This window comes from Rhipicephalus sanguineus, chromosome 1, assembly GCF_013339695.2.
Source record: "Rhipicephalus sanguineus isolate Rsan-2018 chromosome 1, BIME_Rsan_1.4, whole genome shotgun sequence".
Classification (NCBI taxonomy): domain Eukaryota; kingdom Metazoa; phylum Arthropoda; class Arachnida; order Ixodida; family Ixodidae; genus Rhipicephalus; species Rhipicephalus sanguineus.
Window position 1 is genome coordinate 226,082,159 of NC_051176.1, and position 24,754 is coordinate 226,106,912.

The 24,754-nt window shown below is 48.6% G+C and overlaps 1 protein-coding gene across 2 annotated transcripts in view; it reads right to left on the reverse strand.

Moving 5' to 3' along the window:
• The window catches only part of LOC119373476 (lysophosphatidylcholine acyltransferase 1), a 107,038-nt gene that overhangs the window by 40,006 nt on the left and 42,278 nt on the right, over window positions 1-24,754 (reverse strand). Inside the window, exons 2-5 of one of the 2 annotated variants that reach the window (XM_037643526.2) lie at window positions 16,564-16,703; window positions 14,923-15,068; window positions 2,269-2,486; window positions 123-296 (exon numbers count right to left, since the gene is read on the reverse strand). In XM_037643526.2, coding sequence (XP_037499454.1) covers window positions 123-296; window positions 2,269-2,486; window positions 14,923-15,068; window positions 16,564-16,703 — 678 coding nt within the window. Of the gene's footprint in view, window positions 1-122; window positions 297-2,268; window positions 2,487-9,192; window positions 9,411-14,922; window positions 15,069-16,563; window positions 16,704-24,754 lie in introns of both variants that reach the window. The other variant, XM_037643519.2, reaches the window with a different exon arrangement.

Consider the following 24,754-nt stretch of genomic DNA (forward strand, 5'->3'; position numbering starts at 1 on the left):
AGTTCAGCGGTCACAGCAACTGACAGCCGCTTAACAACCGTGAGCGAGAATCCCGCAACCGGGCCCTTTAATCTATATACGAGTACAAAGTACAAACCCTACTGAAATGAAGCGGCACTCACCCAGCTTGAAAGTGATGAGACATGAACGGTTAGTGCAAGTGCCCTCCGGGAAGATGATCACCTGGGACCAAGGTTCCTTGGAGGTAGCACGGCGGGTGATCTCGCGCACCGTGTTCTGGCGAGAGTTGGGGTCGCTCCGCTTCACATACACGGGCTGAGTGTAGTTCAAGATAGCTGCCGAACATACAGTGAGGGCCCGCGGCCCGTTAGGCACTGGCTTTCCTCGGTCGGAAGACGTACATGTATACACACACCCGTACCACAGGAGGGGAAGAGCGCAGCTAATAGATATGAGGTCACTGTATAATGTTCAAAACATTTACACAGGCGCGAAGACTGCACAGTGAAGGTTCCCCTGTGCTCTCAAAATACATACACACACACACACATATATATATATATATATATATATATATATATATACATATACATATACATATACATACATATATATATATATATATATATATATATATATATATATATGTGTGTGTGTGTGTGTGTGTGTGTGCGCGCGCTGGAATTGCAAGGTGCATCTTTAGGTGAAAAGTGCAGGAGGTTCCTGTGGGTTCTGAATCTGACATTATGTGGGAATGAGTCAATGGCGATGATATCGATTTCAGCAGGTGACCAGTTTATGTTGCAATGTGCTGTTGAAAGCATAAAATGAAGATGTGACCGGCAGGCGATATTGATTTTTAGAAGTTACAGATGACCAGTGAGTAACCCTTACAGTTGCGACAGGCGACGATATATAAAATTATATTTAAAGTAATTTATAGAAACCTCTTGAAATACAGATTCACGAAGTACACCGAGTTATTTACAGAAAGTGCAAGTTTGAGCTTTTAAACTATCACAGAATTCAACGAGTTCTCTACACGAATCTTTCGCAATCGCATCCCGGGGAGGTAAAAACATGAGCGACCAGTAACTACAGCAATTGCAACAGTTCAATAGATAGGTTTTGGGGCTTATCTCTCGGCCTTCTCCGCAATACAGCAATGTTACGCAACACAATGGGCCATCAATGATATGTGTAGGGAAACTTAAAATTTCGTACACATTATGCTATATATTTCACAGACAGATACTTTTGAACCTCATGCATTTTTTTTTTGCCTAAATATATAATGTTGCGAAAACCACTGCATTATTGCAAGGCACGAGCGACGAGCTAACGCAAGCTATCACAATGTCGTGCACTTTTTTTATGCTCCATAAGAACTTTTCGCTTAGAAAGTTTTTCCTTAATTAAATTGTGATGCGATAAAGCGAACACTCCTTCAAAAATGTGTAAGTAAGGCCAGTTTCGCAATCGGGAAAATTCGCAACTAAGTTTTAGTCGCTAACGCATGGTATTGTGAACCCCAGCGTATGTTTCAGTTCATGTTACTGAAGGTAATAACAGGTCATGATCCAATACTGCGACGACAAATAGCGTAATTGGACATGACTCGACATAATTTAAACCTGACTTTTTTTTTTTATCGTTAGCTTTGAAGCTGAAGCAACGATCCAAGTACAGATTATAACATGCCTGACTGATTCACTGGAGCGACAAGCGCGCATACAGAATACAGTTAGAGCTGTCATTAATAGTCACATTTGTAAAACGCAAAATCGCGGCAGTGTTGCAATGCTGCTTTTATTATCACCATAACCAGCCATAAGTCCCATGGGAGGTACGGACGACGATTGCTCTCGAGCGAAATCACCCGTCCTTCTTGCATTAGTGCCCCTAAATATTCAAAGTGAAGTAGCGCATTGGCTTCGTGCACAGTTTTGTGAAGTATCTAACAGCGGAATGTGCGCCCAATAACGTTGTCTGATAAAAGAGAACTGCGGCTCCAGATCCCCACCAGGGTGCGAGAGGCAAGGTCGAGGACCACGCCCTCTTGTCAGCAGCCTCTGGACAAACAAATCGCAAGTACGCTAGCTCATCGCTCCAGTGAAGGCGGAGGGAGCTCGCCACTGCCGCAGGCATCACCGCGCAGCGCACCCTCGGGCAGAGGCCGTGTTAGCACAGTTAGTCGCGGCGCCAAGCAGGCGATACATCACAGGACCCAACCACCAAGGAGAGAGATAGAGGGACAGATACACAAGGCCCACATGAAATTGAAAAGGAGGGTTGCTGAGAACGTACTGCCGAGGAAGAACATGCCCTTGCTCTTGGAGCGCACGACGGCCGAAGGCACCGGGTTGCCGTGCATGGCGGCCACCGTGTCGAAAAAGGAGGAGTGTGGCGCGGCCACCAGGATGGGAGCCTCGTGGGCGGGGGCGGCCCGCCCCACCGTCCGCACCACGAAGCCAGCGGAACGCACGCACATGAGTACGCACTCTCGGGACAGGCTTTGGATGGCCCTGCGGCAGTCGTCAGCCACCCGGACACCACGGAAAAGAGACACAGGCGGACACACCATGTACACACACAAGCACACACGACACGCAAATGCGCCGCCTGCAGGCGCAACGGACGCCAAACCTCTGCGACGCCCGGGATGATCACGTGTGCGGCTCTTCAGTACACACTGATCAAAACTCGATCGGTCCTTACGATTCTGACTGGTACGGCCACAGGCACCGCGGGCAACTTCCTCATCTATAAGTCTATCGCGAGACGGCGATGTGGGTGGAGGAGTGGCGCCCGCTGTGCGACGAGGTGGCTTGTCGACTGAAGAAACGTTAATGGAGAAATTATACATATATATAAAGCAGTGGGCGGGAGGTATAAGAAAAGGCCACTTTAGTTGAGCCTATACTGCTGTCATTCTTCTTGTTTAGTTGGGAGGAGCATAACAGTTCAGATGTATACGTGTGAATAAGTATATATGTTCAAGCTGTAGCGTATGCTAACGAAGACAGCTATAACATTTTTTTCTTTAATGCGGCGCCATGATTACGGGACTGAAGAGTGGACAAAATATCAGCTGGTCAAAGTGGAGTAAAGGGCTTAACGTGGCACACCGGGATAGAAAATGTTCGCGCCACTCAATATCACCCCTTTCCATCTATTCTCACATTACACAGCTTGCAGAACGAATGATTTGACGCTACAGCCTTCGTTATTAAACACCTGACTTGTTTACTTTTTTTTTTGACGATTATTTTTCTGCGAATGTGAACATGATGTCCTCAAATGCCACAGGATCTTGGTCATGAAGAGACAACGAAAAAGAAAAAAAAGAAAGCGCGCTCAAACGACGCAAGGTGTGCGGGACGCAGCACAACGCCGCTGAAAAATAACTTCACAAACATCATCAGACACCACAGGCACGGCAGCAGAGGTAGTGACAGCGATTAACAAAAGAAACATCCTTAATAATAACCCTGAAAGTGACACCACATGCATACAGCAAGGTAAACATGCGATTCCTCCACCTGTTATTGTGCACTTTTGTCATGCACGTACGTTACAAAATTGCACAAATCACTCCTGTAAAAGAGTGCGCAAGCCAGCAAATCCGTAAAAGACAAAAATAAGCACAGAGGAAGAGAAACAGTGAGGAGGGCGAGAAAAGGTAAACGGCGACGAAAATTGAAACCGCAGGCATTAATCGCATGTTAAACGGACAATGTGCAGGCTAATGTGTGGATTCATAAACTCCCTAAGGCTGCTCCTGTTAAAGGGGCCCCGCAACACTTTTCCAAGTAATCGTCTAATGGCTTTATTAAAAGGGCTTACTGCCTCACAAATCGACTGCCGCAAAAATTTTCAGAATCCGTCAAGTACGAGTGGAGTTACAGGGAGTTGCCGCACGCTTTGACTCTCTCCTTTCGTACGAGCGAGCGCGCTGAAAGCTACGCAGGGAGGGAGGATGACAAGGAGGCAAGAAGATGCGTCCCTTCGTCAGCACGCGTCATGACCTCGAGCACTTTCTGTTCATTTTTTTCTTCGAATGCGCGCCTTACTTTCAGTGTGACCGCGAGCAAGTGGCGGCATCCCGCGGTGGCCACGTTAGCTATGCAGCTCACGATGCTCAAATCAGCCAACCGCCGCGGACTCTGGGTATATGGCATCATTTGAAGAGAAGAGGAAGCGATTCCTAGCTGACTGAGAACTGTAAATTCAAGGCCGCGTCTGCGCTATTATGTTTGGCTCGCGTATTCTCAGAGGCCTCGACTAACGATCTGCAGCGTTTTCTGACCATGCTGAAGTGTTGCAGGGCCCCTTTAAGGGCGCGCTTGATATACTACACTAAGGAAACGCTGTGTGCGGGCGACAGCGCGCATACTCAGAATCCTACATCAAAATGTCTTGGAGAACACATCAACGCAGAGTCAAAAGTGATCAATGGGTCATTCCACGCCAAACGTCCCAGACATTGCGCTCGACCCTCTCCAATTGTATTGTAAAAAATTGTGGACGTTCATATCAGTGCACTATTTGCCCTCGGAAAGTATTTTTTGGAAACAAAATTTTTCTTGTCTGTTACAGTGATTTGAATTTTGCCGTAGTGGGTGAAACATAGGTTGCAAAAAAATACTCTAAAAATACAATACTTTACGGAACGCCTTAAATATCTGCTGTTTACTTGAAAAGGAATGGCACTATCTTATTATCGCCCATTGACGACCACTACTTTGTCTCACGATGTGCTTTGTGGTGAAGCAATGCTGCAATTCTGCGCCCATTTTGATTATTTTTTTTAAATTCTACAAATATTACAGACAAAATAGGACTATATCACATGGCTGGATAGTTGGCAGTAAGCGTGTCAAAAAAGTATTGAAGTCGATGACCGAGTAGTTTCGAAGTGAAAAGGGCGCAAACATTGAAAAATGTGTGAAATGCTCCACGTTCAGGCACATGTAGAGTGGTGATGCAGTCCACGTAAAATTGCACGCTTGGTCTCGTTGGGAAGAGTAAACAAAGGAGATTTATTTGTTAAAGTTTCATCGGAGTGTTTTTTGTTTTTGGTGAGAAACAAATTTATGTTGAGCATTCGCGGCGTGCCTGGGCGCGGGCCCGTAAGTCCGCTTCACTGCGCCGCCACTGTTCCTTGGGGCAACGGAAGTATGCAGCGCCCACGCGGGTGGCACGATCGTGTGCTGCTGTGAGTTTTCACGTTGCTGAAAACTTGCAAACAGTGTATATGGCTGGCAGAATGTTTCGGAAAGGCACTAAAGGCTGCCGGTTAGTAGTCGGAGCAGAGCACGATTTCATTGCCACGTCACTGCATGCACACGTACGAAAGGCGCATAGCTTGGGTTGTGTTTTCGATCTCTGCGGAGGCTGCAGTTCTTACTTCCGTTGCCGACGTATGGTCTTCGCCACTTGAAATGCCTGTGTTGCTGAGTAGGTGGTGAGCCCGGCATTAAGAGTGGTCAGTGATGATGGCACGAAAAGGTGAAACGTGCGCGTACCTTTGACTGAGATTGTAGACTCAAACCTTGCTGAGAGCTCAACTTTCTGGAAGACGCTGCATGCGATGCTTTCATCTTAGTAATCGCCTTGCGATTACTATGCGAAGGCGATAGACATTTAAAAGGACGAAGCCGCCTTAAAGGCGGCTTCGTCCTTTTGTATATTTATCGCTTTCGGTTTCCGTTGTACAGGCTCTCCGTCTAAAATATGACACGATAGCAGTATACTCACCATTCGCAATGTTTATCTTACGCGCTGCCAAGGGATGCGGCCGAAAGACGAACCTTCGAGTGCCGCGTGCTCGCTCGGCGACGCGATCACCGCAGCAAAGTTCACCTCTGCCGAAGATCCGAGCATAAGAATACGTAGCACCATTCGGCTCCGAGGCACGTTCAAGCGAGCTGCCCATAAAAAAGAATTATAAGTGTATTCCCGGTGCCTGTTAGCCACTTTTATTATATAATATATTTTAAACGAACCATCACTCGTTTTCCCTGACACTTCGTCGGCGGCACTGCGGAAAGCCGAAGAATGCATGTCGAAACGTGAAAACTCACAACAGCACACGATTGTGCCACCCGCGTGGGCGCTGCATACTTCCGTTGCCCCAAAGAACAGTGGCGACGCAGTGAAGCGGACTTACGGGCCCGCGCCCAGGCACGCCGCGAACGCTCAACATAAATTTTTGTTTCTCGCCAAACACAAAAAACACTCTGATGAAACTTTCACAAATAAATCTCCTTTGCTTACTCTTCCCAACGAGACCAAGCGTGCATTTTTACATGGACTGCATCACCACTCTACATGTGCCTGAACGTGGAGCATTTCACACATTTTTCAATGTTTGCGCCCCTTCCACTTCGAAACTACTTGGTCAACGACTTCAATACTTTTTTGACACGCTTACTGCCAACTATCCAGCCATGCGATATAGTCCTATTTTGTCTGTAATATTCGTAGAATTTTTAAAAAATAATCAAAATGGGCGCAGAATTGCAGCATTGCTTCACCACAAAGCACATCGTGAGACAAAGTAGTGGTCGTCAATGGGTGATAATAAGATAGTGCCATTCCTTTTCAAGTAAACAGCAGATATTTAAAGCGTTCCGTAAAGTATTGTATTTTTTATAATATTTTTTCGCAACCTATGTTTCACCCACTACGGCAAAATTCAAATCACTGTAACAGACAAGAAAAATTTTTTTTCCACAAAATACTTTCCGAGGGCAAATAGTGCACTGATATGAACGTCCACAATTTTTTACAATACAATTGGAGAGGGTCGAGCGCAATGTCTGGGACGTTTGGCGTGGAATGACCCCAATAATACACGGACGCGAGACATTCTTCATATAGGGCTAGTGAGGAACAAGATTCAAGCGCTGGTGTGAGCGGTTGTTCTTATCACATGTCGTATACGTATTGCACCAACTAGGCGTTTCAAAGGGTGCATGACGCCTGCCACTACTGAGCTGCGTCGAAAGAATTCCGAAAGTTTCTGAATCAGCCAGTGACGAGAGATCTTGGCGCAAGTCGAGGCGCATAGCTTGGAGGTCGAGAAAATTTGTCACTTATTGGAACGGGCTTCCAGCAATCCAATCACGTGAACTCCGTTCCAATAACCTTCGGTCCTGTCTTCGCCCCGCATTCCTGCGATCAATACCCCGGCCAAAGTGAGAACTCTAAGGCAATGCACGATGAAAACAGAATAACACGCTGCTCCTTGTCTTTGCTCGGCCGGATTCCTGTCGCCGCTCGAGCCGAGAGCTGGTGCGGGGCACGAACGTTTAGAACCACGGATGGTCACCGGCTATAGGCCGGCTAATACATATCTGCTGCCGTAGACGTCCACTTTGAAGGCCCGCAGCTTAGAAGCAATAGAGCTGTGTAGAGATCAAATGCTGCGTCGTGAGGTACATACCGCCGACGTATGAAACAAGGCCGCTAATGCCACACAGGAAGTTTTTTTTTGGCCGTTGAGCTTCGCATACGAAGAAGGGGTGGGATATGGGACCGCCATCAAACTGTGTAAATGAAAATAAACCGCCCATCAACGCTCTGTCGCCCCAAGACCTTCGTGCGTATCATATGCTCGTGCAGTGTTTAAATTTACTTCGCCAACAAGCGCGTTTCTCCGCTTCTTTGTCATGAAGTGAAATGACAGCGCGCCTTTGAACTTGCTTCGAGACATAAAAGGCAGCTGTCATTTTGTTGCATTACAAAGGAAGACATTTGTTTTTGTAATTCCATCCAACCTTCTGCTGTCTCAAATTATTCCAGTTTGACTATCAATGTCATTATTCGCGTTGTGTTCTTGTGCAGCCCGAACACAGCGGCCACAAATGGTGCAAGCGCCACACAAAGAACAACATTTTTCAGCGACGCAAGGCATCAAATAACAATGTATGCACGCATCCCGTTACACCAGCACATTGCCGGCGCTGCATACCGCCACGCCGAAATAATTCGGTGAAAGGAGTCTCGCGTAAGTGATAAAGTAGCCTACAGCGATATAACCAGCCCGGATTTTGTATGTATGTATGTATGTATGTGTGATGTGGGGGTGCTATATCACCCCTGTAAAGGCGACTGCCGTAACTTGGGCGCGGTCGCTGTGTTTGGAACGCACGTGCTTTGCGCGTAAGCGGAGACGTTCGGCCAAGGTCAGGGATGCGCTGGCTGTAACCAGAGTTTAGCGCGGTGGCGCCGGCATCGCCAACGCGGGGAATTTAGTCCGGCGCATAGAAACGACAGTGAGTTTTTTTGGGGGGTGTGGCGGCGCGCGCGGGTGGACGTTGGCCACGGTGGGGACGGTACCGCGGCTCGTTTCCCTCGGGCCCTTGTGGTGAGTCGTGCATCTGCGGCGCCGCATTTGTATTGTATTATGTTGTCTTATTGTATGTCTTATGTTGTCTTATGTTATGGTGTATTGTTTTTTTTTTAGCGGGTTACGTGTTACTAATTCAGCCGGCGAGCTCCCCATATATTAAAGAAGTTTTTAATAAACCACGTTTAGTTGCACGACCGCGTGAACTGTGTCCGTGTGTCCCTAGGGCTGCGGCGGTTATATCGCTCAGACCCCACAATGTATGTATGTATGCATGTACGTATGTATGTATGTACTATTGCGCTCAGTATGAGCTACATCACGCGAGCGCGCGGCCGAGCGCTCTGTAAGGTTGTACAGTGGCGCCAATCACGGCAGATTTTCGAGTTATCGGGAGAGAGTTTGGCTGCTCGTGCGAGCGCGCATCGCCCCCACTTGCTTTCACCCTCGCCCTCGTTTGGCCCTGCGGTGATAGCCTCGAAAATGATAACTTCGAGGGTGAGAGCAAGCAAGTGGGGGCGATGCGCGCTCGCACGAGCAGCCAAACTCTCTCCCGATAACTCGAACACCTGCCGTGATCGGCACCACTGTACAACCTTGCAGAGCGCTCGGCCACGCGCTCGCGTGGTGTAGATCATAATGAGCGCGATAGTACGTATGTATGTGTCACTGCATCGGCCGTGCGCTCTTGCAATGACCTTGTTCTGTTTAACGCTAGTGCATCTCCGATCAGCTACATGCGGCACCGGCTCCAGCGAATGAGGTTGACGACTGCCACCATGGCAGTCCATTCCTTTCACCTGGGGCAAAAGCGTCGATCGTACAAAAGTCGTACACTGCGCGATGTACACGTGGGGCTAAAGAAGGGCGCTTACTTCCAAAGATGGGCACGTCTTCTGAGCCAGCTTTGGCGACGGGCGTGAGCCCTCCCAACAGAAGCACAACTACGCCATCCAGGAGGGACGAGTGCGGCCCCACAACGAGCACGGGCGCCTCCTTCTGCGACGCCAGCTGGCCCTTGAAGCTGTAGGTCAGACCACCGCTTTCGAACATCAGCCGTAGAAAGAACGCCAGGAACGGCTTCAGGTAGTCCCTGTCCATCGCCGTTTATCGCGAGCAGGCACCGAAACGTAACCAATTTTAGCCCCAACAAGACGCCCGTAATAACAAACCAGCCCGCGAATTGGTGGTACGGAAATTGAAGCCAACATTCGTTCCAGCCCGGCAGTGATAAGGATCGGTTGTGACCAGTACAGGCAACGCCCACGGAGAACAGATGTAATGAAAGGCCAGCGCATCGCCGAAGTGAAGCGACCAGGCGTTGTTTTCGTGTAGCCATATATGAAGAAAACAGTGATGGTAGTTACAGGCACATATTGTTCCGAAACGCGAGCATATATGCAATATGTCGAAGCAGTATTGAACGCGTGCGTTTATAAAGCCGCGCACGACAGGTTTTCATGACCACCCATAAACCACGAAACGCCATCCATAATGCAGCAGCGTGAGGCGCCACACGTGTAAGGTTAATATTATTGTTAAGGTCACAGACAACCGCACATATCAAAGCAGGGGTTTAACAATGTATTTTGTTTGAATGGTTATAAAAAAATTTTAACACGCAAAAATCAAGTAATTGCAAGCAAGGTGAGGATAGAAAAGCACACAGACCATCATCGTGGAGACCGCGAGATGTGAAGAAAATATAAATCAAGAAGACGCGACCGCATTCAACCGATGTCAATAGTTCGTCCAAGGTTCGTTCGATCCACAATCGCCAGCGGGCCACGGCGGGTGCACAGGGTTGCCAGGGCGTGCGGGGAGGATGGGGAAAAAGTGATCAGAAAGGGGATGGGGCCATGGGGGAGAAGTCACGCGACAGAAACAGAAGGGAAGAAGAGAAAAAGGAACAGAAAAAAAAAGAACATCAAGCAATGAATTAAACACTGAGTGCAGGTAAAACAGCTCGGACAGCATTCAATACAACCATGCTATGAGGCTCACTTATCAGCCATAACGCGCGCAAGGCTTTCGCAGTGAAATACTTCAAAAGACACCTAAAGAGAAAGGAACGTCGTCTCTTATGCAACACATCACGCAACACATCATACAATGCAGCGAACAAATTCAATGGCAGGCGAGGGTGAAGCACGAGATATATTCTGCATGTGAGGAAATGCAAGCGCCTATTGCATGTCGATTAGTTGTGGGGAGGGGGGGGGGGGGCAGAATGTTTTAGCTGCCTGAGCGAGACCGGGCAGCAAAGGCGCAACAAACGTGCAGTCATCCGCGACGGCTTTCTCCGAACGGCTGTCGACAGGCGTCCGGGTCGCCCAGATTGCATAGCCGCTGAACTCGCGACACGCAGCGGCTCTTTAGAATTCTCCATCGCCAAGCGGCAGCGCAGCGCAGGGAGACGTCTGAATGGCGGCAGCCACGGTTCCGCGGAGGAGCATTTGTCAGCCGCGCACGATTCAGCGACTCTATCTAAATGAATCATGACAACGAGGAGCAGGCACAGCACAAAAAGCGCGCGCGTCGCGACCACGCAGAAAGCGGCCGACGCCCGTCTGAAAGACCGCGCCGCTCGGAGTGTCGTACACACACACACAAAAAAAAAGATCGATAGAGCGCGTCACATGAGTGGCGGGTTCTTTCGGGAAGCGCTGCAACAGATGCCCTCTACGGGGGCGCAGCACACGGCGACTTTTGGTTAACATATTCGCGCTATCGAGCGCAGACTTGCGGAATGTGCGAACAAGAGCTGGTTTCGAAGACATTTTTGAGGGAAAAAACAAATATATGAAAATATACGTATGTTCACACTGAAGTTCCATCCTTAATGTGCGACTATGCGATAGCAATCGCGTCTGTGTCCCTCGATTTCATTGTTACGCGTCTCTTGTGACCCTACATTTCGCGATTTGCCTTACTCATGCAGATAACACTTAATTAAAAATAAAGGTACCACCAGTGATAGCGCAGAACTATCGGACTACTTCGAGCTCGAAGAAACGGCTGCGTATACTATAGCTATCTGATGCAAGAAAGCCAAATCGTGCGTATAGCGAGAAATGACGCCAGCGAGGGACGCCAATTAAATCGCAGACGCCTCGAGCAGTACGCTATCGATTTGAATTCGCTCTATTTTGGTCAATGTATACCGTTATCACACCACAACAAAATAATGCTACAGATGAACGTTTTTTTAACGGCGCTACAGGATTCTGGCACGTTAAGCGCATTTCAGTGAATGCTAGGCTACGAGCGATCTTTTCGTTATGTCCTTCTTAAGAGTATTCAAAAGAAGTTTTGCGCCGATTACGGAGATTAACAGCTCCATAACCGTTTAGTAAACACTACAGGTTTATGCGACTGAATTGGCAAGGCGTCTAATCAAATGCGCCCGGCATGTAGCAACACCGAACTGCGCCACCAGCGCTTACAAATTTCGCTGCGGTTTACAGCGGACGTACTACACGATGCGAACGCCAATGTATATTCGAGGAGGCAGATTGCGGGTCAATAGAGTACGCACTTCTCGCCGAGAGGCTGGAGGAAAATGACGACACGACTTCTCCACTTCACAAAATCATGCCGGCTGTTTACTACTGAATGATTCTGAACAAGTACTACAAAGAATGCATTGCGACGTCATTGGAATTCACGAAGGGCCTACCTTCGAATAAACAATCACTTTCATTAAACTAAAACGCTCCTGTAAGCCGGCGGTACGGTTTCAAGTTTTTTTTGTTTTTTTTTTTTTTACTTTCTCCCGCTTGCGCGTTGAGAGCATTCTCTACGTTGCACCAACAAGCAGACCTCGTGGGCAAAAAGAGAAACCTTCCGGGCATATCGCATACTGCAGTGTTCTTAGTCTTCTTTCGGAGCAAGCCGCCTCAAGAGAAATTTTCCTGCATTCTAAAACAAACGTCCTTCAAAATGCAGCAGCGGTTAAGGCGCTGCTCTCTCGGGCTCCCATGGGACTACGTCGAAGAAAGGAAAGAAACAAAGGGGCTGCACTCGAAGGAGGCACAAAACCGTGCGTCAGCTCCTCAGCTTCCCCCCCCCCCCCCCCCCCCGTCAGTGTTCTTACCCTGCGTCCTAAGTATTCGCGTAGAAAGAAAGGGTGGGAGGAAATCCGGAAAGCCACGCAGCTACCACCGAAGTTTTCTCATTAAGACCTCCTTTAACATGCCGCGCGCATAATTAAGCACTTCGGGCCAAAGGGCGGGGGCTGTGGACGAATTTTCACCGCTCCGAAGGTAAGCCGCGCCGCAGCACGCATCCGCTACGTGGCAGGGCAAGCCATGCATGCAGTAGACTGTCTCGACAAAAAAAGTGCTAACAATGCACATATCTGCCAACCAGAAGCTGTTCGCACTCAAGGCCTGTTCACTAGCGGTCGTGGGCTGTAGTCGAGAGACGGAGGTGAATATGTATACAACGTACAAGACGCGAAAAGAATGTTTCACGTACGTGTAAGTGACAACACACCAGCCTTGGTTTAAGGCAGCGCTGAACGCTTTTAGCGAAACAGTGTATCTAAGTTTGTCGGAGGAAACCAAGTTAGAGCCCGGAAAGCCGGCTGCTCCTTGCGACAGCTGTGCAAACAACTCGACCTTAGAGACACAACATCCGTCGCCGAAGCTAGAGGCGGTTGCGCTGCGCAAGGCGCGGGCAGGGAATTCCCTCGCACGAACCCTCTTCATAGGGGACAAAAAAAACGGAAGTGGCGGCGCACTATCGCCCTCAGGCATCCTCAGACATAGTGCATAACTCGAAGAATTCCGCACACGCAAGCCCACGACAGCTAGCTTTCTGAACAATATGAGGCAGCGTTAAAGTTTCCTTCTGCAGAGCTTAGCAAATATTTTCCCTCGGACAGCGCTCTTAACGAACCCCAGCTCGCAGCCACTGTTTGTTATGGTGAAGCGCCAAATAAGCACCGGAGATACCAGAGGGTCGCGGTTGTTCCTGTTGCACGTGCAGACAAAAAAAAAAAATAGCATAAAGACCGCAATATATGCGCTTACCTTGGCTTCGCCAAAATGACTGCACGTGTAAATTAATATCTTAACAGCAGGGAACTGGGGGCCCCTAATTCTAATGCGGAAAATTTTCTTTTGCGGCAGAATCTGTTTTATAGGTGAAAATCCTGAAGATGGATAGCCAGAAATTGCGTAAACGACACTGGGAGAGGACGCCCTCACCTAAAACCAGTGAAAATGTGGACTAGATATATTGTAACTGCACCGAAAGCTGGGCGAATAATTAAGAATTCATTATGATAATGCAGCGCACACAACAAACGAGGTCAGCGCTTGCCTGTTTCCTTGGCCTTCATAGCTCCTTTGTTGCGTGCATGGTGCAGATACGACAACGAATTGACTGTATATACATTTTATTAGGACGGAAGGAGGTCCACTGCCCACAATGCGGAGGGAAGGCCAGCCAGCGTGTCATCCCGAGTAAAGCTTAGGGGCGTAGTCGTTTCTTATTGTCGAATGTGTTACAAGCGTCAAAAAGCCATTTTCTGTTTAGATTTCAGGTTTACATGCGGAACGCAGCATCACGATGTACGAGATCAACCAAGAAGTGTTGCGTTTGTTACGGTAAATCCTCATTTGCAACACTGCGTGGAGAGCTGGTCTAATGATGCTGCACCCTACCTTTTCCTGTTAGTGATCTCGCCAGCTGTGACGACGCAACTAACGGCCTAGGTCGAACAGGTCAATTTTCTCTGGCGCTGAAGGAAAGGATGTGACTACGCACTTCTATATGCAGTTCTGCATGTATCAGACTTCCGAGATGAATATTTTACCTAATCCTTCCGAAGTAAATTTTTAAAAGCACTGAAAGCAATCTAACAATGTAGTACAAGGGATGTACAAGGGGTGTCCCGAAGTCAGGGCGGACCTCGGCTGGTAGATGTTACTTTCTGTTCATACATCGCCTGCGAGAGCGCACTTTGCTTCGAAGGGTTAGCTCAATGTGCCCTCCCATCGTGCATACTTGGATAAGGCTGCAACTCGATCGCGACTTTTCAGTGATTAAGCCATTAACAAGCGCCCACGTGAAATCTATACCATGAAACTCAAATTTTTTTTTTTTTGTGAGAACAGAAATATCCGAAGCTCATGTTTCCAATATACGTAGATATGGTGTCATCAGTGCCGCGACCTGCTTCGCGGAGGGTCAAATTCCACGGACAACCCTCTCATGAGCCGTTCGAGTCTACTACAGCAGTAGTAGACGGGAAAACTAACGTTCTTCCTGACTGGAAGCAACGTCTCTCCTGATAGGCGCGCACATGCCTAACTTGCCATACCACGTACACGGCAAGGAGTTTTATGAACATCAGACGATACAGATAACACCCTGTTACCTGGCCCAAGTAGGCACAACGGTCAATTATCAATAGAACATCAGATGCTTTCACTGCAACCTGCGCCCACTGCCGCTAAACGATGGCCGTGCAAGTTATTAAAACAAAGAAAAAAAAAACCTTGCTGCAAAGGACGCACGTAGTTTCATGCAGGCATGCTGATGGTGGAACTGTGCATTTAAAAGCATGCCAGTTTGGAGTCAAATGGCGAACGCACCTGCGGAATCCGGTAAGCGGCTTCTCTGTGCGGTCCTTGTGCGAAAGGCCGAGCTGACCCAGGTAGCAGCCGATCCAGGTGAGCAGCAGGAAGAAAATGATGAGCACGATGCGCACCGGAACCACGAACACCGACATCAGGGCCACCTGGCGCGTGGTACATAGAGTTAACTATTCACACAGTTGCCTACCATTCCACTATACTTTCCAAAAATATTTCGTCGCGTAGATACTACGGCGTGGCTAGCAAAAATAACGACGTCGCGCTGCGATGGGCTGAGGGAACAAAAGAAAAGAAATACACCCTCCTTGGTACCACAACGTATATGTACACATGGTAGCAAAAGTTACATAGAAGCCTGTATGTTCAAGACATGAATGTCCACGGACATTCGCACTGTGCTCGTAACGCGTAACAGACGCGGACAGGAAAGAACGACAAGGACGGTGCTGTATTGTCGTTCATTCGCCTTGTGCTTGTTGTCACCTTGTGCTTTCCTGTCCCCGTCGCTAAAACGGGCGCCATGGTCACAGCAGATGCATCAAAGGACGCAATGGGGTGAATATTTCGGCTGATGCTGGCACTCTGGATGGGTGGACGCTTATCATTTTCGGAATTCTGAAGTTTCGGAAATGCTAATGCTGGGCGCTTGTGCGGCACTTTACGGTGATTTCGTTTGCTTCTGCGTGAGGAAATTCTTGAAGTAGGAAATGGGCGCCGTGAAAAAGCAGCTGTACCTGAATTAGGGACTGTACTGTAACCGCAACTACGGCAATACTACATATTTGCGGCATGTGAAGGATGGTAAACAATGACACTAACGAAACGTAATGACTGATTTGCGTTCAACGCTGTCAAAAAATTTTCTATCTCGCTATGTAACCGACAAGTTATCACAGAACACATTCTTCGGCAGGACTCGTTCAACAGATATTAATGTCTCAATTCGTCGTTTAACGACGAACTAACCTCATGAAGGCGCCGTTGAAGTCTACGACATCACGTGAAGTGTGGGAAATTCAGGACGGCGTAGCACTTGTTAAGCAAGAAAATTATCAAATGCTCATCAAGCCGCCACGCATGGTAATGTGTATTGGTATACCAGGTCTGTAATTTACCCTTGGATGTGCTGAGATAAAGACAGTCAGACTTGACCTCTTAAACGTTTCTCAATGCCTCGATTCCTACGCCTTCCCCAACGTCTGGAAATGCCTTATCTCAAATTACGAAAGGTCGCCAGTTTCTTCATTCTTTTGAGTCGCTAAAATTGTTTTTAAATGTTCGTTTCAGTTTAAAAGCAACGGAGGCAGATCTGTGAACGGTGACCAATACCCTCCGTTGAGCCAAACACCGCTATAGAATGAACTGCGCAACAAGAGATGCGCAGTAGCTGGCGAAGAAAGATTCGTTAGAGGACCACCTGGAGGAAATCCGGTACTGTGAGCAGTTTGTGCAGGGCCTCCGGTTTACTTTCACGGGAGAGGCGCTCGTGCCTGCCCTGCTCTTTCATATCTCCCGCGGCGAGGTATCTGCGTTGTTTCTGTTGCCGCACAAGCTAGTAGCAAGGTGCAATCCACGTTTGCGACGAAAACAATACATAAAAGCGTACACGAGGTATGCACGGGGATCAGTCGAACGCACCTTGATCTTGTCGGCCCGGGTGAGGTGGATACGGTAGTGAAACGGGTTCGGCACGACATCTTTCGCCGGCGAGTAGGATCCCTCGATCAACTGGCTCGTCATGTTGTCGATGTCATCGGGTGCTTTCAGTTGCGTGTAGTCTGCGAGACAAAACGGGAGCGCAGGTCGCGCATCAGTACACGTGACAAGGTCTTTCGCGCACGTCCCTCGCGAAGAATTGAGAGTAATTTTTTATAGGCCAAAGGTAACTTTGCGATGGCCTTGCATTGTATTCTCATGGCGGTAACGACGTACTATGCTTGCCTGCATTTCGCACTGCATTTAAGAGGTATCACGCCCAGAGTTTCGGCTTGCCATTTTCGGCACGAATTGTCGGTAGCCGCCTTTTCATACATATATATACACACGTGCCTCGCCGCATGCATGGGCTAGCGCTTACGTGAGCTGCCTGAAGTCCACTTTTGCTCTTGATACACACCTCTGATGGAGTGGAGGCGACGTGCCTTTTCAGCGCGGCAAACTAGTTAATACGGATACGATGTTCTATATGAAAGGACAATGCGATGCTTGTCACATTCATGTAAATGAAGGTAACATAGCACTTCACGTACCGTGTGCGTGATCCGATACTGCTGTCTGTATCGGAACGATTTTACCTGCAGCACACGGGTGGTTTCTGGAGACGATGCGCACGTGACCCCACGGAATCGAACATCGCGGCAACGGGTTGCGTATTCACTATGCAAAAATGTCGTGGAATCCTTTGCAGTTATTTTTTTTTCTTCGCTTTCACAGCAACAAAAGTTTCCTTTCTTTTAATGACATTCGCAAGGGAAGACTTACTTCGGATTTCACTCCCAGCTTTTGAGATTTAAAAACAAGAAAAAGAAGGCGTCAACGTTTTTCTCGAAAGAAAAAAAAAAGAAAACGGTAAGGAAAATGCACGCGAGAACAATGGTGAGGTGGCAGCGGCGAAACATAAGAGAAAACGAGAAAGGAAAAGGAACTACATTTTATTCCAACTGACAGTGTCATTAGACGAGTGCGCTCGCTGCGGCTACTGCTGGAAAATGTCAAACTGGACGAGCTTGTGTGCACGCTTGTCGTGAGCGCACACAGCGCGAGGAGTCGAGAAAGAGGAAAATAAGCGACACCGTCCGATTCTTCTTCCTCGTATGTTCGTGCTGTACCTCACACACCGTCCGGATACTTAGTTATCGCAGCGGCCGGGATCGAACCCAGTCAAAACTCGGACTGTCTCTGCAGCACTAAAACCACTTCACCTATAATTTTGCTGGCGTGCCTTCCTTGTTGCCTAGTCATCATCACATTTCTTTTAACATGCTATTAAGTTGCTAAATGGCATGCGAAATGACACCGGGAACACACACACAAACACACACACCCTAGTTATAACGGCTATTGCACCTGACGCATGCTCGCGACTCTCCCCTTGCCATTGAAAACGAGCTGGGATATTAAAATAGCGATCGAAGGTCAGTTTCCCAAACAAATTGCTCATTCATGACGATAACGAGCTAGATTATATACGAATCCTTTCAAATATTTTCCGCAAGATAGTTCACCGGGCTTTTATTTTTCGGAGCTCGCTCGGCGTTTTATAATGTTTTTATTTTCACGGCGAAGTACTGAACTTTTTTTTTCCTTCATTTTGAAAATTATTGCGTTCGAGCAGCTCCGTACATATCAGCGCATAATGCATCCGCTTATGTCTTCGAACGATTCATTTCTTTTTACTGTACTGTGACTTGTATGTATATACCTTAAAAAGTTTTAAATCTCTGGTTAATACCATTTTTTGTTAGCTTTTTTTGCCTACGATTGCTGTTTGCTTCGCCTTCCTTAAATGCGCGCAGCGCGATATTGCGTCTTTTCATTTGTAAGGTATGTCTCACGAAGAAATTAAAAAGGGCAGGAGGCGCAAAAGGCGACCAGCCAAAAATGACGCTGACGCGATGAACGCTTGTGCTGTTGCATCAGGGGCGTAGCCAGAAATTTTTTTCGGGGGGGGAGGGGGTTCAACCATACTTTATGTATGTTCGTGCGTGCGTTTGTATGTGTGCGTGTATATATACGCAAGCAAAACAAAAATTTCGGGGGGGGGGGGGTTGAACCCCCCAACCCCCTCCCCCCTGGCTACGCCCCTGTGTTGCATTAATAAACACGCACGATTAACAAGGCGACCAACAAACATAAGTATAAGAGAAACGATCATCATCATCGTTAGGATGGCAGACGCGTCCCAGAATTGGATTGGCCAAAAGCTTACAGCGTGTATACGGGCCACATATTCATTAAAAAAAACAAACAAGCAAGCAAGCAAAAAGGAATGCCGGTGACCCAGATGGACACTATCAGGCCTTCTTGAAAACTACTCTGCCCCGCATCTGTGTCCGCAGGCTTTCTCTTTGTTCCTCGTCGCCACTGTCCGACGCTACGTCTCAACGCAGATCACTGCTTCTAAGCCGCCATCCTCAGAACCGACCGCATAGCAGATATGGTGCCAGAGCCCGAAGCCAGGATTATTCGGCTTCTGGTTCAGAGTTTCTGCCGTCTCAAACGTAGGGACGAACACAGCCATGCGACCAGTTAAGAGCATTGTTCAAGTCAAACAGCGCATAGGTAACGTGCCTCGCGACGATGTGTACACACACAGTAACAAGAGTGTTCTCCCACAAACACTTATTCTGCAGAAGGCGTGAATCAACCAAGCCGGTTCAGGCAGAAACCCGGCAAGCACGAACCACACGAATGTCAACGTCTTCTTTCACGCTGGCACAGAGCCGACACCGATGTGCTCCGGTACAATTACTCTACGCGCAAAAAGGAGCCATCCTGGCGACCTAAGGAGATGATACAACAGGAGGGTCGTAGCACGGCTTTAGCCGTGATACGTGAACTGTTTCACGGCCTCGGCAGCGGTGGTCAGATGGTGGGTCGATCGGCTCGATGTCATAGTTGACGGGATATGTTTGTTGCACCACACGGTATGGGCCGTGGTATGTCGACGAAAGCTTTGTGGAAAGTCCGGGAGTGGTGGACGGGACCCAGAGCCAAAGCCGCAGTCCCGGCGAATAGTGGGCACTAGATGCAGAGGCATCGTGGCGAGTTTTTTGGCGCCATGGGTCTTGCGCGGTAAACGAGCGAGCGAGCGAGCGAGCTGACGACACTCTTCGGCATAAGCAGCTGCTTCGGAAAGAGGCGTGGCTTCGGAAACATCGGGTCGGTAGGGGTGTGTGCATATATATATATATCAAAAGAAATAACTGAAAGCCGCAGAATGACTGTTCCACTGCGAAGACGAATTAGCGCGATCATCGGAAGGTCACAGGTCCTGTTTAGTACTCTGATTAGACGCCAAGTGTGTGCGAGCTTCGAAACCCCTAAAACAATTGCACAAAACCTGTCAATATTCCCGCGAGAAAAAAAAAAAAAAGACTAAACGGGTTTGCAGGTGGGAAAAACTAATCGTCTGAGCGCTGTAACCCGAGCCATGGGAAACCAGGGTCAACGCAACTACTCTCGCCCTCCGTGCGAGCAAAGGCTAAATATAGCGAGAGCGTCAGGGGCCACGTGCTTGTCAAGGGCAGTGATCTTGGCGTCCCTCACGGGTGAACAGTCGGCTTCTGTTGTTGCTGAATAATGATGCCCCTTCGAAAGCAGCAATCAGGGCCTCATTCAGTCACTTATAATACTACAAAGTTCCTCCTCCCCCTTTTTTTTTTTATTCACTGCCGATGGAGTAAGTTTGCTTTGTTTGCATTCGGCGGCTGCAAGCAAGGATGACCGGTGTAGATCTGCGATCTGTTGCGCGTCACATTTGGTGGCAGGAGTCTCCACGTAACTTATTTACGGGCACAAGGAACATCTATCAATTCTCTAACAGCAGTTCAGCTGTCAGTGAATGTGCGTACGTGTGTGTGTATATGCGACAGACTGAGCGGCGCTGATCGCGGCAAGGCGCGCTCACCGGACGTATAAATCGTCGTCGCCGGCAAAGCATGCAGTCATCGAGTTGATGAACAATCATTCCCTTTCGTGGGCCGGGTATCAGAATACGACGACCCGGTTCGCGTGAAACGAAACCGCAACTGCTACGGGCCGCAAGCATCACATCGGCGGTCATCGACATTCCAGTCAGTACTGCCTTATCGCACGGTGGCATCGTGCACCTCCTCGGCGTGCATTTCAGGCCGTTGTATACGCTTGAGCTGCTGACCCAGCATGCGCTCCTGCTCTACAGACGAACGCGATAAACAGGACAACGGGCAATGTCACTGCAATCCGTTTGTTCGACATTTCAGTATACATTTAATCATTAATTAAAACTGCCCGATTATGCGGCACCTTGTCGACCCACGAATAATTGAAGAGCAGAGATATAGCACGAGCACGCGTATAGGTCCATTAGGGTTTTCCCCCTTGTATTCCGCTTTTTCATATCTTTTATGGACGAAAGCACCACAGGCGTCCTTCAAAGAGGACGAAGTTTCGCTTTGAAGAGACGAAGTTTCGCTTTGAAAAGAGCACGAAGGATTTTGTGGTAGACAACATATGCACTAATTGTTTCGAGGATATATAGGCGCAAGAAGCAGACGCAGTAGCAACAACAACAAAAAAGGCAGCGTTTTATTATGCAACGAGCGCTTTGCTTGTTTTTTTTCTCCCTTGTTTATCATTGGTGCGAGCTGCGCATGATACGTGCTCCGCATGAAACTCAGCCGTGCGTTCTTTTTACATGTTTGCATTACACGGAGACATTTGGGCGCGAGGTCGAGGAATTTATTATTTGTAGACACACTGCTATAGCGCATAAAATGGGGTGTACGCACCTCAAACATTATAAATCACAACAGTTATCAAATTGCGTTGAATAGAACAACGAATCAGCAGCTTTGGCGCACAATGTCGCCGCAGTTGCGCGTGTGAGATTATTTTAAAAGGAAGCTTTATTTACAATACAGGATTGCCTCTCAAAGCGCGACACAGGTCGGCTAGGAGCCTCATTTTCACTACACTTTACAGCAATGACTAGGCAATAACTTGTTAGAGTGATTTTGACTCTGATATCCGCGCGTCTGAAATCAGATTTCAAATGTTGGTGAGTACAGAGCGCCCAGGATGCGGAGAACTTGCAATTATGTTCGCTTTCAATTACGGTTTAAGGACGCGTTCAGCAATAGGTGGTCTGGAAAATGTGGCCCCATGCAACAGCCCCCCCCCCCCCCCCCCCCGAGTTCCAGCCAAGTACCCAAAAGTCATTTCATGTGTAATGAAAGTGGAAAATTTAATTTTGGGGGGCTGGAAACACGCCTCGGCCTCCGTGTTTCGACACCACATACTCGAACACCAACGGCTGCGATGTCACCACATAATTTATAATTGAGATCGAAGGCACAAGAAAGTAGCCAAAATGTCACAAGAAAGTAGCCAAGACATCTTTTTTTCTGCCACCACTGGTCTATAAAAGTAGCCAAATCGGCGGAAAGTAGCCAAACCTGACCACACTGACGATATATAGCATTCATTTGATTCAGATATACTCGCATTCTGCAAGCGTGGGTGATTAGCCCAGTGGGTAAGCCGCGATCGGCTTCGGAGCGTGGCGCCATGGGTTCGAAGCTCAGCACAGCCAAGTAAATTGATCGTTTCTTTATAGCGATTTGTTTTACGTGATATATGACGTAGTTTTCTCGTCGAGTCGGCATAGAAACGCTTGCGCATTTATAGTTTCACCAACAATTGTGCGATATACTCCGTAATGCGAAATGTTTGCTTTTCGCGTTTTGATCTTGCGTTATAAGTGTCAAATAATTTAAAAAATGCATGCATGTCTCGGCGGTATCGATGATGTTTTGCTTCGGCGGCACGAACAGCAGGGTCCTTTCGGTGGCGGCACTTCCGCTTTGGCGTCGGCGTCGCTAAGCCTCTGCTTAGACAGCTCGTTCGACAACCACGGCAGACAAAGCACTCCCACTGGTTGCATCGCTCGTTCTTCAGAAAAAAGTTGGCTGAGGCTCAGGGGCGTAGCCAGAAATTTTTTTCCGGGGGGGGGGGGGGGTTCAACCATACTTTATGTATGTTCGTGCGTGCGTTTGTATGTGTGCGTGTATATATACGCAAGCAAAACTGAAAAAATTCGGGGGGGTTTGAACCCCCCCAACCCCGCCCCCCCTTGGCTACGCCCCTGCTGAGGCTATTTAGTTTTAGACTATTTAGTAGTATTTAGTAGCACGGGGGCTGGTGCGGACAATGTTGTGCGGCACATTGGATTGACGCGTGGACGCGTTTCACAGCAGTCGCCGCAGGCACCTTCGCCAGCGCACCGCTTTGTTGCCATTCATAGTCTAGGTGGACGTGCTCTCCCACCGATGAAGTTATCGGCGAACGTATACGACGGGACGCTACTATGTCGTTACCTCTCAGCCGCCGCAGACAGACCTTCGCTCATACAGCGCTGTTTTCTCGATCCCTACTCTACTCCCCCGCTTTCCTCCTTATGCTTCTTCCGCTGTACGTTCCTTCACTTTCTTCCTCTCGCTCTCTTCGCTGTCATTCACAATCTGCTGCGCCCCGTGTTCGCTCTTTCATCCTCCACTGTGCCGACGACGACGACGCGAAACGCACGAACGGGCCGTACCACGCGTACGCTTGCAAACGCGTGAGATCAGTCGGGCGCAGATATCTGCGTTTTGAAGCACTTGTCGCCATCTGTGCACGCGTTGGAGCGTGAGCGCGCATGCGATCGCAAGCCCACGTGTGGTTCGGGCTTTAGGGCTGTGCTGCTATACCTCCATTGTACGAACGTTACACGACGAGTGCCTAAACACGCACACTGTGCTGTTCAACCACCACGCAGCCCGAATGATTGCACTACATGGCTGAATAGAAGAGTTCATTTACAAAAGAGCTTTTTACGCGATTGCAAAAAATCGCTCTCAGAACGCATGCAATTGTGTGCGGAGTACTTTAGGGGCCCGGACTGTCGTATGCCGTCATCGTATGCTGCCATCCCATGTCGTCGCTTGGCGTCACCCAAGCAAAACCATGTCTAGCATAGCTATCTATAGCATACCATGTATAGTATAGCACAGCAAGGGGGCAGGAAAGTGAGGGTGAGGACACCTCCTTGGGTGAGGAGCAGTGATGCGAGGGTAAGAGGAAAAGGGAAAGGAAGAAGGGAGAGGGTAAAGCATAGCACAGCCATGTATGGCATCACGAGGAAAAAAATGCATTGCACAGCCATGCGGTGCTATACATTGTTTTATAGTGTAGTATAGAATAGTATAGTACTGCAAGGGGGCGGGAAAAGCAGAGATAGGGGAGAGATGCGAGGGCGAGGAGGAAGGAAAAAGAGGGGGATGGTAGAGCATAGCTGTATGTAGTACAGTATAGCAAGGGGATGGGAAGTGAGGTTTAGGAGGAGAGATGCGAAGAGGAGGGAAATGAGGAGGGGGAGGGTAAAGCATAGTATAACAAGGGCGTAAAAAAAGGAAGTGATGGTGAGGGAAAGGAGACCAGGCTGCACATCTGGAACGCCAGCGCTTGCTTGCCCGTGAACGCGAGCAAGCGTCGCCGTAGGGCAGGCGAATCACTGCTCCGCACTTCCTACAGCTTTCACGTTGAGTGCAACTGCATACATTTTTTTTATTGTTCATGGTAATACTGTAAAGAGAGAAAAGTCAAGATGTCAGCGGGGCTTGCTGCTACTCCAGGTGAAGTGTTTCAGATGAGAGTAAAAGGGGGAAGTGCAAGCGGCGGAGAAGACAAAAGAAACTAAGAATAGTTCGAATACTCAAGCCCAGCTGACTTACAAAATGTGAAAACTTGGACACCCAGACATTGCCCCAGTGCCAGCAGAACAGAGGCGAAGCGACAGACGCCACAGAAGGTAAAACGCATGCACCGAAAAACGCGCATTCGAGAATACAATCTTCAATCCACGGGGTTGTCGCTGCGCACGTTCGCAATCTGGTCAAGGGATCTCTCTTCACAGAGCCGTGCTCAAGCATATTGGGGGCACGGCAGCTCGCTGACTGGAGCCGCGATCGGGCTATCGCCACAACGCCGGGCCACTCGAGCTGGGCTCGCGGCACCTGAGGGTCCCGGAGGCAGGTTTCCTGCTCGCCGTAGCTCGAGGGAGCCCTCACTATAAGGCGAGATAACGAGG